At 62.5% G+C, this 11,060-nt stretch overlaps 1 protein-coding gene across 2 annotated transcripts; it reads left to right on the top strand.

The window, feature by feature from the left end:
* The first annotated feature begins 516 nt into the window (after positions 1–516).
* TBX1 (T-box transcription factor 1) lies at positions 517–8,429 on the top strand. Of its 2 annotated transcripts, XM_047827960.1 has the most exons (8): positions 517–752; positions 2,034–2,403; positions 4,396–4,497; positions 5,349–5,520; positions 6,114–6,269; positions 6,851–6,918; positions 7,003–7,103; positions 7,475–8,429. In XM_047827960.1, the coding sequence occupies exons 1-8, from the start codon at positions 569–571 to the stop codon at positions 7,966–7,968; spliced, it is 1,647 nt and encodes a 548-aa protein (XP_047683916.1). In that variant the 5' UTR covers positions 517–568; the 3' UTR covers positions 7,969–8,429. The 2 variants fall into 2 exon arrangements, with proteins under 2 accessions (XP_047683916.1, XP_047683915.1); XM_047827959.1 differs by lacking the exon at positions 517–752 and having other exon boundaries at positions 1,945–2,403.
* The last annotated feature ends 2,631 nt before the right edge of the window (positions 8,430–11,060 follow it).

Here is an 11,060-nt window from a genome sequence, read left to right as displayed (position 1 = left end):
CGCCACAGCTCTGGTGTTGTCCGCCTGTGGCCAGTGCCGGAGCCCGAACTGCCCTCTCCTCACCCAGGTGCAGGGGCAGCCAGGGAGGAGGAGGCGGGAGGGGCCAAGGGCAGGGGCAAGGCCAAGCCAGGCGGCCCCACGGTGATCCATCGGTGCCTCACGGACACAGGTTGAGGCTGGGCGCTCCCGGCGTAGCTGCCTCGGTTCAGGGGCTGTAGAAGCCGACGGTGGCTTCAGTGGCTTCGCTGAACAGAGGGAACCTCCGCCTCGGTGGGAACAGCGGGATGTTCGAAGGGCGCTGGTCACAGAGGTCCCTGGGAGCAGAGGCCAGGGGCAGGGAGCTTGAAAAGCAGAAGGGCCCCACACTCCCAGGGCGCTCCACCCATCTGGGCCCCTCCGCTGCCACCGGCCCGGAGTGGGGGGCCGTGACGCCATAATCCCTTGGGCCCAGGGCTGGAGGCTGAGTGGCACCGCAGGCCCCCGCCCCCGGGTCCCGTGGGCTGGGCCGGCCTCGGTGCGGCTGGGTGCACGCAGTCGGAGGCGGCGCCGGCCAGGCCGCCGGGCGCCTATGGACGCGCGGAGCCCGCTGTCTCCCCGGGCCAGCGCGTTCAGCATCGCCTCTCTGGTTGCAGCAGAGGCCGTAGAGCGCACAGCTCGCCTGGGTCCCCGGTCCTCCGACCAGGCGAAGCTTCGCCGGCTGCTGGGATCCCCGGCCGGGATGCACTTCAGCACGGTCACCAGGGATATGGAAGGTGAGCTTCCCCGCTGTGTCTGCCGGCAAGACCCCCTGCCACAGCTGCTGTGGGGCCCTAGCAAAGAGTTTTGGCAGGGCCCTGGCACAGAGTGGGTAGAGGGAGCTCTGGCGGGGTGGGCTCCAGGCTTCCAGTGACTCTGGAGCAGAGAGGAAGGGCAGGCATCCTGCCCAAAGCCTGTGCACCTCCAGCCTGGGAACCCGGCTGCAGAGACCCACAAGGAGCTAGACACGGGCCCAGAATAGGACTAGTGGAAGCCAGGAAGGACAGGAGAAGGACCAGAGAAAGGGGGCAAAGGTGGCCGCAAGCTGGGAGAGGTGGGAGGGAAGTTGGCAGGAGAGGAGAGTGCCATGGAGTCTGGGAACCCAGGAAAACGAGAGACAGAAAGTGGTGAGGGCAGCCGGGAGGAAAAGAAATTGAGAAGAGAGAAAACACAAAAACCCGAAAGGAAGGTAGGAAAAGTGAGAAAGATAAAAAGAAATAAAGAGACCGAGAACGAAAAAGAATAAAGTAAAGGGAAATTTAAGACGAAAAATAAAGGCATCAAAAAAGGGAAAAGCTATAGAAAACCTCCAGTTTTTATTTTGTTTTAAAAAAAGAGGAAAAAACCCTGAATAACAGAAAAAGACCTAGAAAAAGAAGAGGCAAAGGCAGACTGGGAAGAAAAACGAAGTGATGAAAAATGAAGTGGAAAGAAAAGAGAGGGACAAAACTGGAAAAAGAAAGGTAGAAAATAACACAGAAATAAAGAGAAACGAAAGAGATAGTGGAAGAAGGAAAGAGGATTAGGAGGGAAAATTTCAAGGAGGAAGACAAAGGTAAAGAAATAACAAATTGGAAAAAGAGCCTGGAGAGAGAAAGGAGAAATGCAACGCGGGAGGGCGGCAGAGCGAGGGGCGGCGGGCGGCCCGGCGCTCTAGGGAGCCGGTCCGGGCGGTCGGGGGGCCCGGGCCGAGCGAGCCGCGGCGGGCGGGCTGGGGGCCGGGGAGGGGGGAAGGAGCGGGGGAGGGGCGAGGGACGGGGGAGGGGAGGGAGGCCATTGTCTCGGCGCTTGATGGGGGGGGGCGCGGGGCGGGGCGGGGCGGGGCGCCTCCTCGGGGCCGGCCCGCGGTGTAGGGCGGCGCGGCCCGGGGCGCAGCGCAGCGCCCGCCACTCGGCCCGGGGCGCGGGGCAGCGCTCACCTCGGCGGCGGGGGCGGCGGCGGCGGCGGCCCGCGGGTCATGATCTCCGCCGTGTCCAGCCCGTGGCTCACGCAGCTCTCGCACTTCTGCGACGTTGCAGCCTTCACGGCCAGCAGCCTGAGCAGCCTGGGGGCCGCGGGGGGCTTCCCGGGCGCCGCGTCGCCGGGCGCCGACCCGTACGGCCCACGCGAGCCCCCGCCGCCGCCGCGCTACGACCCTTGCGCCGCCGCCGCTGCCCCCGGCGCCCCGGGCCCGCCGCCGCACGCCTACCCGTTCGCGCCGGCCGCCGGGGCCGCCACCAGCGCCGCCGCCGAGCCCGAGGGCCCCGGGGCCAGCTGCGCGGCCGCCGCCAAGGCGCCGGTGAAGAAGAACGCGAAGGTGGCCAGCGTGAGCGTGCAGCTGGAGATGAAGGCGCTGTGGGACGAGTTCAATCAGCTGGGCACCGAGATGATCGTCACCAAGGCCGGCAGGTCAGGGTGCCCCCCTCCCTGCCCGCGACCCTCCCCACGTGGCGCGGGTCTCGGGCAGCGCGTCTCGGTCCGATCCACACGAGTGGAGTCGAGAAGCGGGGTGGGGGCGCGGCCCCGCCACCTGCGGGCCCCTCTAGGCGCGAGCCGGCTCTTCGCTCTCTGCGGTCCCGGCTCCGGCGACAGCCTCCTGGCGCGCCGAGCCGGGCCGGAGGGGACGGCGCGGGCAGCCTTGGAAGGCTGGTGGAGAGAAGCCCGGCGGACCGGCTTGCCCCTTCCGCAGCCCCAAGGCACCCGCGGCCGGAAGCCTGGGCCGGCTCGGAACACACGGGGCCAGGGGTTAGGCAGCCACCCCTGAGCGGCCTTGCCAGCCAGCCAGCTCCCAGTGGATCCCACCTCAAAGGAAATTCACGTCTTTAGTTACCCAGTTCACTCTATACGGGTTAGGTAAAGAGGGGTAGCTAGACAATTGTCTGGAAATATTTTGGAGAAAGTTAAGACCCTTGAAAACAGTTGCTCTCTTCCGTGAAGGTTGCTACCCAGTTTTCTCCGGCCTAAATTTCGGGTGATTGTGGGGCCTGGCGTTGCTGCTGGGGCTGCTGCCTTCCAATTGGCCTGTATTTGTTTTAAGGGCCCAGAGAGAAGGGGAACAAGTTTTGCGATGCAACCGATTTGACCAGCAGACAAAGGAGGGTGCCGGGCTGTGTCTAATGTACACACGGAGACACCAGCTCTGCGTCCACACAGCCAAGGGGAACTCAAGGCCTGTTTGCAGAGCCTTCTCGCGGTTTCTGTTTCCCTGCCGCGGCTGTCCTCCCTGGGGATCCTGGGGCCTGTGCTCAGCTTCAGCCCTGTAGGTCTTCTCCAGGCTCTCCTTACTGTCCCCTGAGGACGGTGCCCCAGCCTCTGGCCCAGTCCAGTGCAGCAAGGGTGTTGGCAGTGGCCAGGCTTCAGCCCAGAAGCCAGCATTCTGCAGCACCCACCAGCCTGCAAAAGTGGGGGTGGCAGGTCTGACCAGGAGGGCTGGCTCCATGGCATTTGTGTTTTGCCCACTGCCTGCAGGGAGTTGCCTATGAGGCAAAGCCGTAGGAAGGGCAGGTGGGAGCCAAGCCTCATGCTGTCCTCTGGGGCCCCAGTGGTTGGCACTGCTGTGCTCTCAGGACAGGGCCGGCCCAGGCTGGTGGCCCATCCAGGAGCTGCAGAATGTCCTTTTAAGAGCCTGGATGGGTCATAGAGTCGGAGTCTGGGGGAGGGGAGAGTTAGGGGACATGAGAGCATAAGCCAAGTTCTCCCAGAGTAGCTGCATCCCGTCTGGGGTGCAACAGTGGTGGTGGTGGTGGGGGGGACTTGTATCCCTGAGGAAGATGGGGGGACTCCAGCAATGGGCTGGAGACAGAGCCTAAAAATTGGGTCTGTGGGCTCTGAGGCCTCAGCCTCACTGGAAGGATTGGGGAGCAGCCCCATAGACCCAGCCGAAAGGGCAACTGGGACTCTTGGGAACCACATAAGAGTGCCCGGTTTCATTTTGTTCGAGCCGGGAGTTTACATCGGTTGCTTAGATGGAGCTGGGGGAAGCTCTGTGGAGGGCTGAGAATGTCTGGAACCGCATCTTGGGAGTCTTACTGATCCGGTGCTGCTGGCTGAGGCTAGCTTTGGACTGGACAGCCGAGAATTAGCAAATGCTAGGCTGGTTCTACGCAGGCAAATGTGGCAGACGCCATAGACCAATGTTGGGGGGTGGAGGCTTAGCTGTAGTGTTTAGTGGGCCATTTTGGGGTTTTGAAAAAGGGAGCAGGGGGCTACTTTGCCCTTCCACTTGCCCTTGGCTGGGCAGGGGCCTAGTTGGGTTAGAGTAGCTGACTGAGAGGAGAGGAGTTGGAGGGGCCAGGCCGATGAATGCAGCCGCCGGCAGGAAGCCGCCTGTCCTGGGTTGGTCAAGGTGGGGCAGCCCTGCCCTCCCCCACCTGAGGTGACCGGAGGCCTCGCCGCCCCCAGGCGCATGTTCCCCACATTTCAAGTGAAGCTCTTCGGCATGGACCCCATGGCCGACTACATGCTCCTCATGGACTTCGTTCCAGTGGACGACAAGCGCTACCGGTGAGCGCCCAGCAGGATCAGGGAGGGTGCCCTGGGAAGTGGCTGGTCCCTGTTTGGTGATGCCTCGGAGGGCAGCCCACAAGGATATTAGTGCCCGGGAGTCCCAGGCACCTGCGCCGCCAGCCCCACTGTCCCCCATGACCTGCTCCCTCCCCAACCCGGTCAGACCCCAGACCCACACACCCCACCCCCAGCGGTACTCCCCTCAGGAGTCACACAGGCTGGGCCCCTCCACCAGCTCTAGGCCCGAGACAGCTCCCACGCCCCCGGGCCAGATTGCCTGAGGCAGGCAGGCCCCTCGCACACATCCCCTGCCTTTTCTTCATGTCTCCTTCTCCCACGAGGTGAGCGTGGGCACCTTGTCCCCTTCCCCCATCCCCCGGGAACGCTGGGCCCCGGAGCCGAGCAGGAAAGGTGGGGTGGCCGGGAGAGATTATGCTGGGCGGGCCTCAGCTGCCCGGACAATTAACAGCAATTAATAAAGAGAGCGTGGTCCGCCCTGCGCCTGAGGCCTCCGGCGCAGCCAAATCCGGGCTCCCGCCGCGCAGGCGACACCAGAGGCGGCGGTGGGGAGGTCCGGAGCAGGCAGACCCGCGTGCAGCGAATTGTGGCGCCCGGAGGCCAGCCTCCTCCCTTGGTGCCCGGCTTCCTGCTGTCTTGTGTATTGGGACTGGGGGGGAGTTTTGTTTTCTTCACAATTCCCCTTGGAAAAGCTCCCAGTCTGTGTGGTAGCCTAAGGCTTGAGTTCACCGATGATAGGAAAACTCATGAGAGGCACTTTGGGGGTTCACTGGGCAAGGCCCTCTCTGTTCACCCTACGTGGCATGACCCCTGTTCTGGTGTTGCCCCAGGTATGCCTTCCACAGCTCCTCCTGGCTAGTAGCCGGGAAAGCAGACCCTGCCACACCAGGCCGTGTACACTACCACCCTGACTCGCCTGCCAAGGGTGCACAGTGGATGAAGCAAATTGTGTCCTTCGACAAGCTCAAGCTGACCAACAACCTGCTGGATGACAACGGCCATGTGAGCAATCCTCCCACCTCCCCAGGCTACCCTGGGCAGGCCCTCTGGAGTCCCTGTTGACCAGAAGCCAGAGGCCGAGCTTGGGCTGTGAATGAGGGCCAGGCTGAGGAGAGGGGGCCCCTCCAGTCAGGGGCTCAGGGCCTGGTGGCTCTCAGGCCTGGGAGAGGCTGTCACCTTGTTTCCCTCGCTCTATTCCTGATCTTTTGCTGGAGTCTTTTTTTTTTTTTTTTTTTTTTTTTTTTTTTAACTGGAAAGGATGGTGTGTGGGGGTAGCTGCAGGAGGCTTTGTAGGATCCAGGCGGCTGATGACGCTTTCCTGCTGGGCTGAGCTCTGGCCTGCAGCCGCCTACTACTGCCCGCTGTAGGCCTGAAGTAGTTCTGAAGGACCTATGGGAGGAGAATCCAAACTCTGATCTTTTGCCATTTGGGGTATCTTTCCTGGTGGTTCCCAGTTGACTGCAGTCTCCGCTTGAGCCCCATGGCTGAACCTCATTTCAGGAATTAAGGGTTTCGTCCAAGTTCTCTGGGAAATTCACTGCTTATCTGGACCTTCTCCCATTTCCTAGTTCCAAACTTGCCACCTTGTCTTCCAGATTATTCTCAACTCCATGCACAGATACCAGCCCCGCTTCCATGTTGTCTATGTGGACCCACGCAAAGATAGTGAGAAATATGCTGAGGAGAACTTTAAGACCTTTGTGTTTGAGGAGACTCGCTTCACTGCGGTCACTGCTTACCAGAACCATCGGGTGAGACCCTGGGGATACAAATTCAATACTTCTGGGTTGCAATTTGCAATTGCTGCCTGAGGGAAAGAGGTTTGGACCCAAAGACTGCGGGTCCTGGTGCCTCAAGCAGCCTCCTCCCCTCTGCTGCAGGCCAGCCCAGACTCCTATCAGGTTGACCTTTCCAGCGGCAACTGTCAGTGCGGCCTGAAAGTTTGTTTTCCAAACCATTCCGGAAACTCCCCATCAGGGGCCTGATCCACGGTTTACCCAAATTCCTAGGGCATCCCCTCCCACCCCCCACTGCAGGGTGGGCGGTGGAGGTGACTACATTCCCATCCCAAGCAGGGGCCCTGGGTCTCCATCCCAATCACTTGGGGCCGCAAAGGGGATCCTTAGCGAGAAAGGAAGCTCCCCCTTTGGCAGCAGAAAGGCACAACTCTCAGCAAGGGAGAGTAAATGTGGGAGTGTTATTGTCCCGGAAGAGTAAAAGGGCTCTTATTGGGGGAGCCCCTTCTAACATTAGGCTACCCTGGTGCTCCAGGCCCCAGCGCAGGGGCTCCGGCCACTTGCTCAATGCCCACTCCCCAACCCCCCCTCCTCAGATCACGCAGCTCAAGATAGCCAGCAACCCTTTCGCCAAAGGCTTTCGAGACTGCGACCCGGAGGACTGGTGAGTGTCCTGTAGAAGTGATGGCTACAGTTCAGGAGACTGGCGGGGTGCCCCCCTGACCCGCTGCCCTTCTCCCTCCCGCAGGCCCCGAAACCACCGGCCCGGCGCGCTGCCGCTTATGAGCGCCTTCGCTCGCTCCCGGAACCCGGTGGCCTCCCCCACACAGCCCAACGGGTCAGAGAAAGGTAGGGCCCGGGTCGTGGAATTGGGGCCGCGGCCCTGCGCGCGCTCCGCCCCGGGCAGGCGGCCGAGGCTGGCCTCGCCTGCGCCCCAGGGGCGCTCGCGGCCTTCGCGCCGGTTGCACAACGGCGGTGGCGGCGGGCAAGCGCGCACTCGCCCGCCCGGCCCGACGGCTGCACCCCACCCGCCCCGCCTGCCGCCCGCGGAGGGGCGCGGGCCCCTGGGGAGGCCCCGGGTCTCCGGCAGGTTCGGCGAGAAGGGGCCGGGAGGGTCCGAGCGCGGGCTTGTGCCCCCTTCCCGCCAGGACCGTTGGAGCGCTCGCGGGTCCTCTCTGCCGTCCTGACCCGCCGCGCTTACCCCTCGGCCCTCCCCGCAGAGGCGGCCGAGGCTCGGCGAGAATTCGAGCGGGACGCGGGTGGACCGGCTGTGCTCGGGGACCCGGCGCACCCGCCTCAGCTGCTGGCACGGGTGCTGAGCCCAGCGCTGCCCGGGGCCGGTGGCGCTGGCGGTCTCGTCCCGCTGCCCGGTGCACCCGGAGGCCGGCCCAGCCCTCCGCACCCGGAGCTGCGCCTGGAGGCGCCAGGCGCGTCGGAACCGCTGCACCACCACCCGTATAAGTACCCGGCCGCCGCCTACGACCATTACCTCGGGCCCAAGAGCCGGCCGGCGCCCTACCCGCTGCCGGGCCTGCGCGGCCACGGCTACCACCCGCACACGCACACGCACGCGCACCCGCACCACCACCACCCCGCCGTGAGCCCAGCCGCCGCCGCTGCCGCCGCCGCCGCCGCCGCTGCCGCCGCCGCTGCCAACATGTACTCGTCGGCCGGGGCCGCGCCGCCCGGCTCCTACGACTACTGCCCCAGATAATGCGGGCGCCCGCTGGCCGCTCCCCGCCCGGGGTCCCCGCACAGCCCTGAGGGCCGTCGGGGTTCCCGTCCACCCAGCCCCAAGGGCCTTCCAAGAACACGTTCCCCCAAGCCCCGGGGGCCAGTGCGGGTCTCCCCTTCCCCAGCCTCGAAGCCATCGGGGTCCTCCACCTTCCAGCCCTGACAGCTGTCGAAGTATATGGTTCCCCAGTCCCGGGAGCCACCGCGGGTCCCTCCCCAGCCCCGAGGGCCACGGGGTCCGCGCCCGCCAGTGCCAAAGCGCCCGGTCAGCGGCGGAAGGAAGTGATATTTATTGTTCTCCGCGAGACCGTGTCGCCCCCCCCCCCCTCCCCGGCCCGGCCGGCAGTTGCAGTGTAGACGATCCGAGAGCCCGTCTGCAGGCGGTGTAGATACGTGTAGATATTTGTAGATACTGTAGATACCGCGCCGGCGCCGACTTGATAAAGGTTTCGCCTCTTTTGGAAGCTGCCTGCGTGTCCATTTATTTGCGTCCAGTTAGATCGCACGGGGATGTCGGGGGGAGCGAGTCCGGTCGATACAGGGACTTCGGGGTCTCCCCAGCTGCAGTCCCCACGGGCCGATGCTCCAGGCCCCACAGCTACAGTCCCCACAGTCCCCACTGTGTCCCTACAGTGTGCCCTGCGAGCGCTTTCTCCCGGCTGGTTTCCAGAGCCTCTTCTCGGCCACGCCCCTCTCCGTCCTCTCCCCGCCCCCTCTGCTGTGGCCCCAACAGGGTTCGCTCCCAGGGTCTCCTCCCGGCTCTGCCAGCCAGTTCCCCGCCCCCACTGCCACCTCGCAGCTTCATCCCACCCGCCCCCAGGCTGAAAGTACCGGGGCTCCGCCCCAGTCCCAGGTGTACATAGGGTCTTTTTACTTAACTCTGGCATGCAGTCGTCGCTGCTCTAGGATTTAGGCAGGCACTCCTCGCCTGTTTTCAGGACCAATGCCTGTACTGGGTGCTTTTCCACGGAAGCTGGAAATAACCATCACGACAGGACACTGCCAGTTGGGGGCTGGGAAGGGGAGAAGCTCTGACTCTGATAGCAGAAAGACAAAAACAGGCAGTTCTGCTGTTCTAGCATTTCCCCTGGCTGGACCTAGCTCAGGCCTGCGTTTTCCCCTGTTTATTGACTTTGTTCCCTGTGAATGTCCCCACGGAGTGACCTGGACAGGGGGTACAATGACAGTGGTCATGAGTCATCTTGAAACCTGTCTGTGAAGCATTTTCCCCAGGCCAGGTGGTGACGGACCTCTCCCCATTAACTCAACACCAGGGATGGGGCCAGAGGAACCCTTTGATCCCTCCCTTCCTGAGTCCAGGCAGGAAAAGCTGACAACCGGTCAACGTCAAGGCTGCTAACTTGGACACATGATGGACGGGAAATGCAAGTGGCTGAGGTTCTATCCCCCTTCTGTGTCAGTCTCAGTATGTTTGTGGCAATTGCTGCAACCTGGTGCCACCTCTCCCCAGCACAGCCAGGCATTTCCCAGTGTCCGTCCTAGACGGGATGGTTTCTTCCAGGATGTGTTCACCCATCTGATGATATGAAGTGACTGAAGTCTTAGCAATTGGACGGTAGAAAGTGTTTCCATGAGGCAGGTCTACAAAGGGTAACCAAGGCTGCTGAGGAATGAGCTCTGGAGCCAGGGTCCCCCAAAGCTTCAAAGGTCATCTAGTGCCAGGGTGTGAAGACGCAGCATATGCTTGAATGGGCTCTGTGGATGCAGCTTCAGGGACTCCTAAGGGCAGCTCTGGACACCCATCCCTGATGGACGCCCTGCTGTCACCTGCTGCAGACCTCCCTCTGGGTGAGCCACATGTACCACTGGGCTCCCCACTCATGCAGCCTGTTTCATGTTAGTGCCACAAATGTGCCCTGCATCCCTTCTTGTCCTGGGAGGCCTGCAGGAGTGATGGGCCATGCCCGGCAGAGCTGGTCTCTCTGCACACTTTCAAACACTCAGGCCATGGTGAGGGGCAGGGGGTGAGAACCACAGTTGGAGAGATCTCCACTTTGGTTTCATTTAAAGCTAAAATGAGAAGAAGCTTCCCTCTGAACCAATGATGGTGCGGCCTGCAGATGAGAGGTTGAAGCTGAGCATATGGGCCTCTGGTGCAGCCGGCCAGCCTCCTGCATGTGGACCCCCTCCCATGATCATCACCTACTCAAGACGGAAAGCTGCACTGCTGTCCGACACGGTGGCTGCTAGCCATAGTGGGCCACTTACATGTTAATGAACAAAAATAGAATAAGATTAAACATTTGGTTCCTCACTGGCTGCATTCCGAGTGCTGGACAGCACATGTGCTGCAGGTCAGCTCGCTGGATGCTGCAGATGAGGGCTGCCCTGCGCTGGGGAATAGCCCCCCACAGGCAAGGTTTTCTGCCCTCTGCCCCCATAGATGAGTTTGCCTGCCTTAAGAACTTCTCATAAATGGGATCATGCAGCGGGGCGCCGGGTGCTCCCTGGTGTGGCAGGGCTGGCCCACACTGCAGCCCACCTGTCAGTTCTTACTGCTCACCAGTGTCCAGTCTCCTGTGAAGGGCACTCGGTTGTTTTAGGATGATGGGTGCTGTGATGTCCAGCACTGCGCGGGGGTTGGGGGGGGGAGGGCTGTTCCTCCAGGCGGTCGGTCCTACAGTGTGTAGGTCCTGTACAGTGTGTACAGGCGGTCCTACATGCAACACCTCAGTAGGTGGCCGTCACCCATCTTCCATCCTGGGGAGAGGGCGAGGGAAGGGTGGCTCGGGTCACCCAGCTTCTGCTGGGGGCTGCGCATTTCAGAGCCCCTCTTGGTCATTCATTCCTGGAACAAGTGCCTGGTGAGCGCTGCCAATGTTGTCACCTCTGACTGCCGTGTGGGGCTGACACTCCCATGGGCAGCTACCCCAGACAGTCCCTGACTTCCCTGTGAAGCTACTGTCCTGGCAGCTTCTGTGTCCCTCGCTTTGGGCTCCTCTGTGAGCACACCTGGCCTGCCCCTTCCATGAGCTGCTGTGCTGCACTGTGTGGGTCTCGGGTCCCATCTGATCTGCTTCCTCATGGGCTCGTGCCTCAGTGTCTTCCTCT

The sequence above is a fragment of the Prionailurus viverrinus genome, chromosome D3 (genome assembly GCF_022837055.1).
Source record: "Prionailurus viverrinus isolate Anna chromosome D3, UM_Priviv_1.0, whole genome shotgun sequence".
In the NCBI taxonomy this organism is placed as follows: Eukaryota; Metazoa; Chordata; class Mammalia; order Carnivora; family Felidae; genus Prionailurus; species Prionailurus viverrinus.
This window is presented reverse-complemented; position numbering and strand designations above follow the sequence as displayed.

What these genes read in the sequence shown, in the direction of transcription:
- TBX1 (XM_047827960.1), top strand. Translation starts at nt 569, where the DNA reads ATGGACGCGCGGAGCCCGCTGTCTCCCCGGGCCAGCGCGTTCAGCATC. An exon ending in GTGGACGACAAGCGCTACCG is followed by an intron (nt 4,498 to 5,348) that starts GTGAGCGCCCAG and finishes GTGTTGCCCCAG; the next exon opens with GTATGCCTTCCACAGCTCCT. An exon ending in TGCTGGATGACAACGGCCAT is followed by an intron (nt 5,521 to 6,113) that starts GTGAGCAATCCT and finishes CTTGTCTTCCAG; the next exon opens with ATTATTCTCAACTCCATGCA.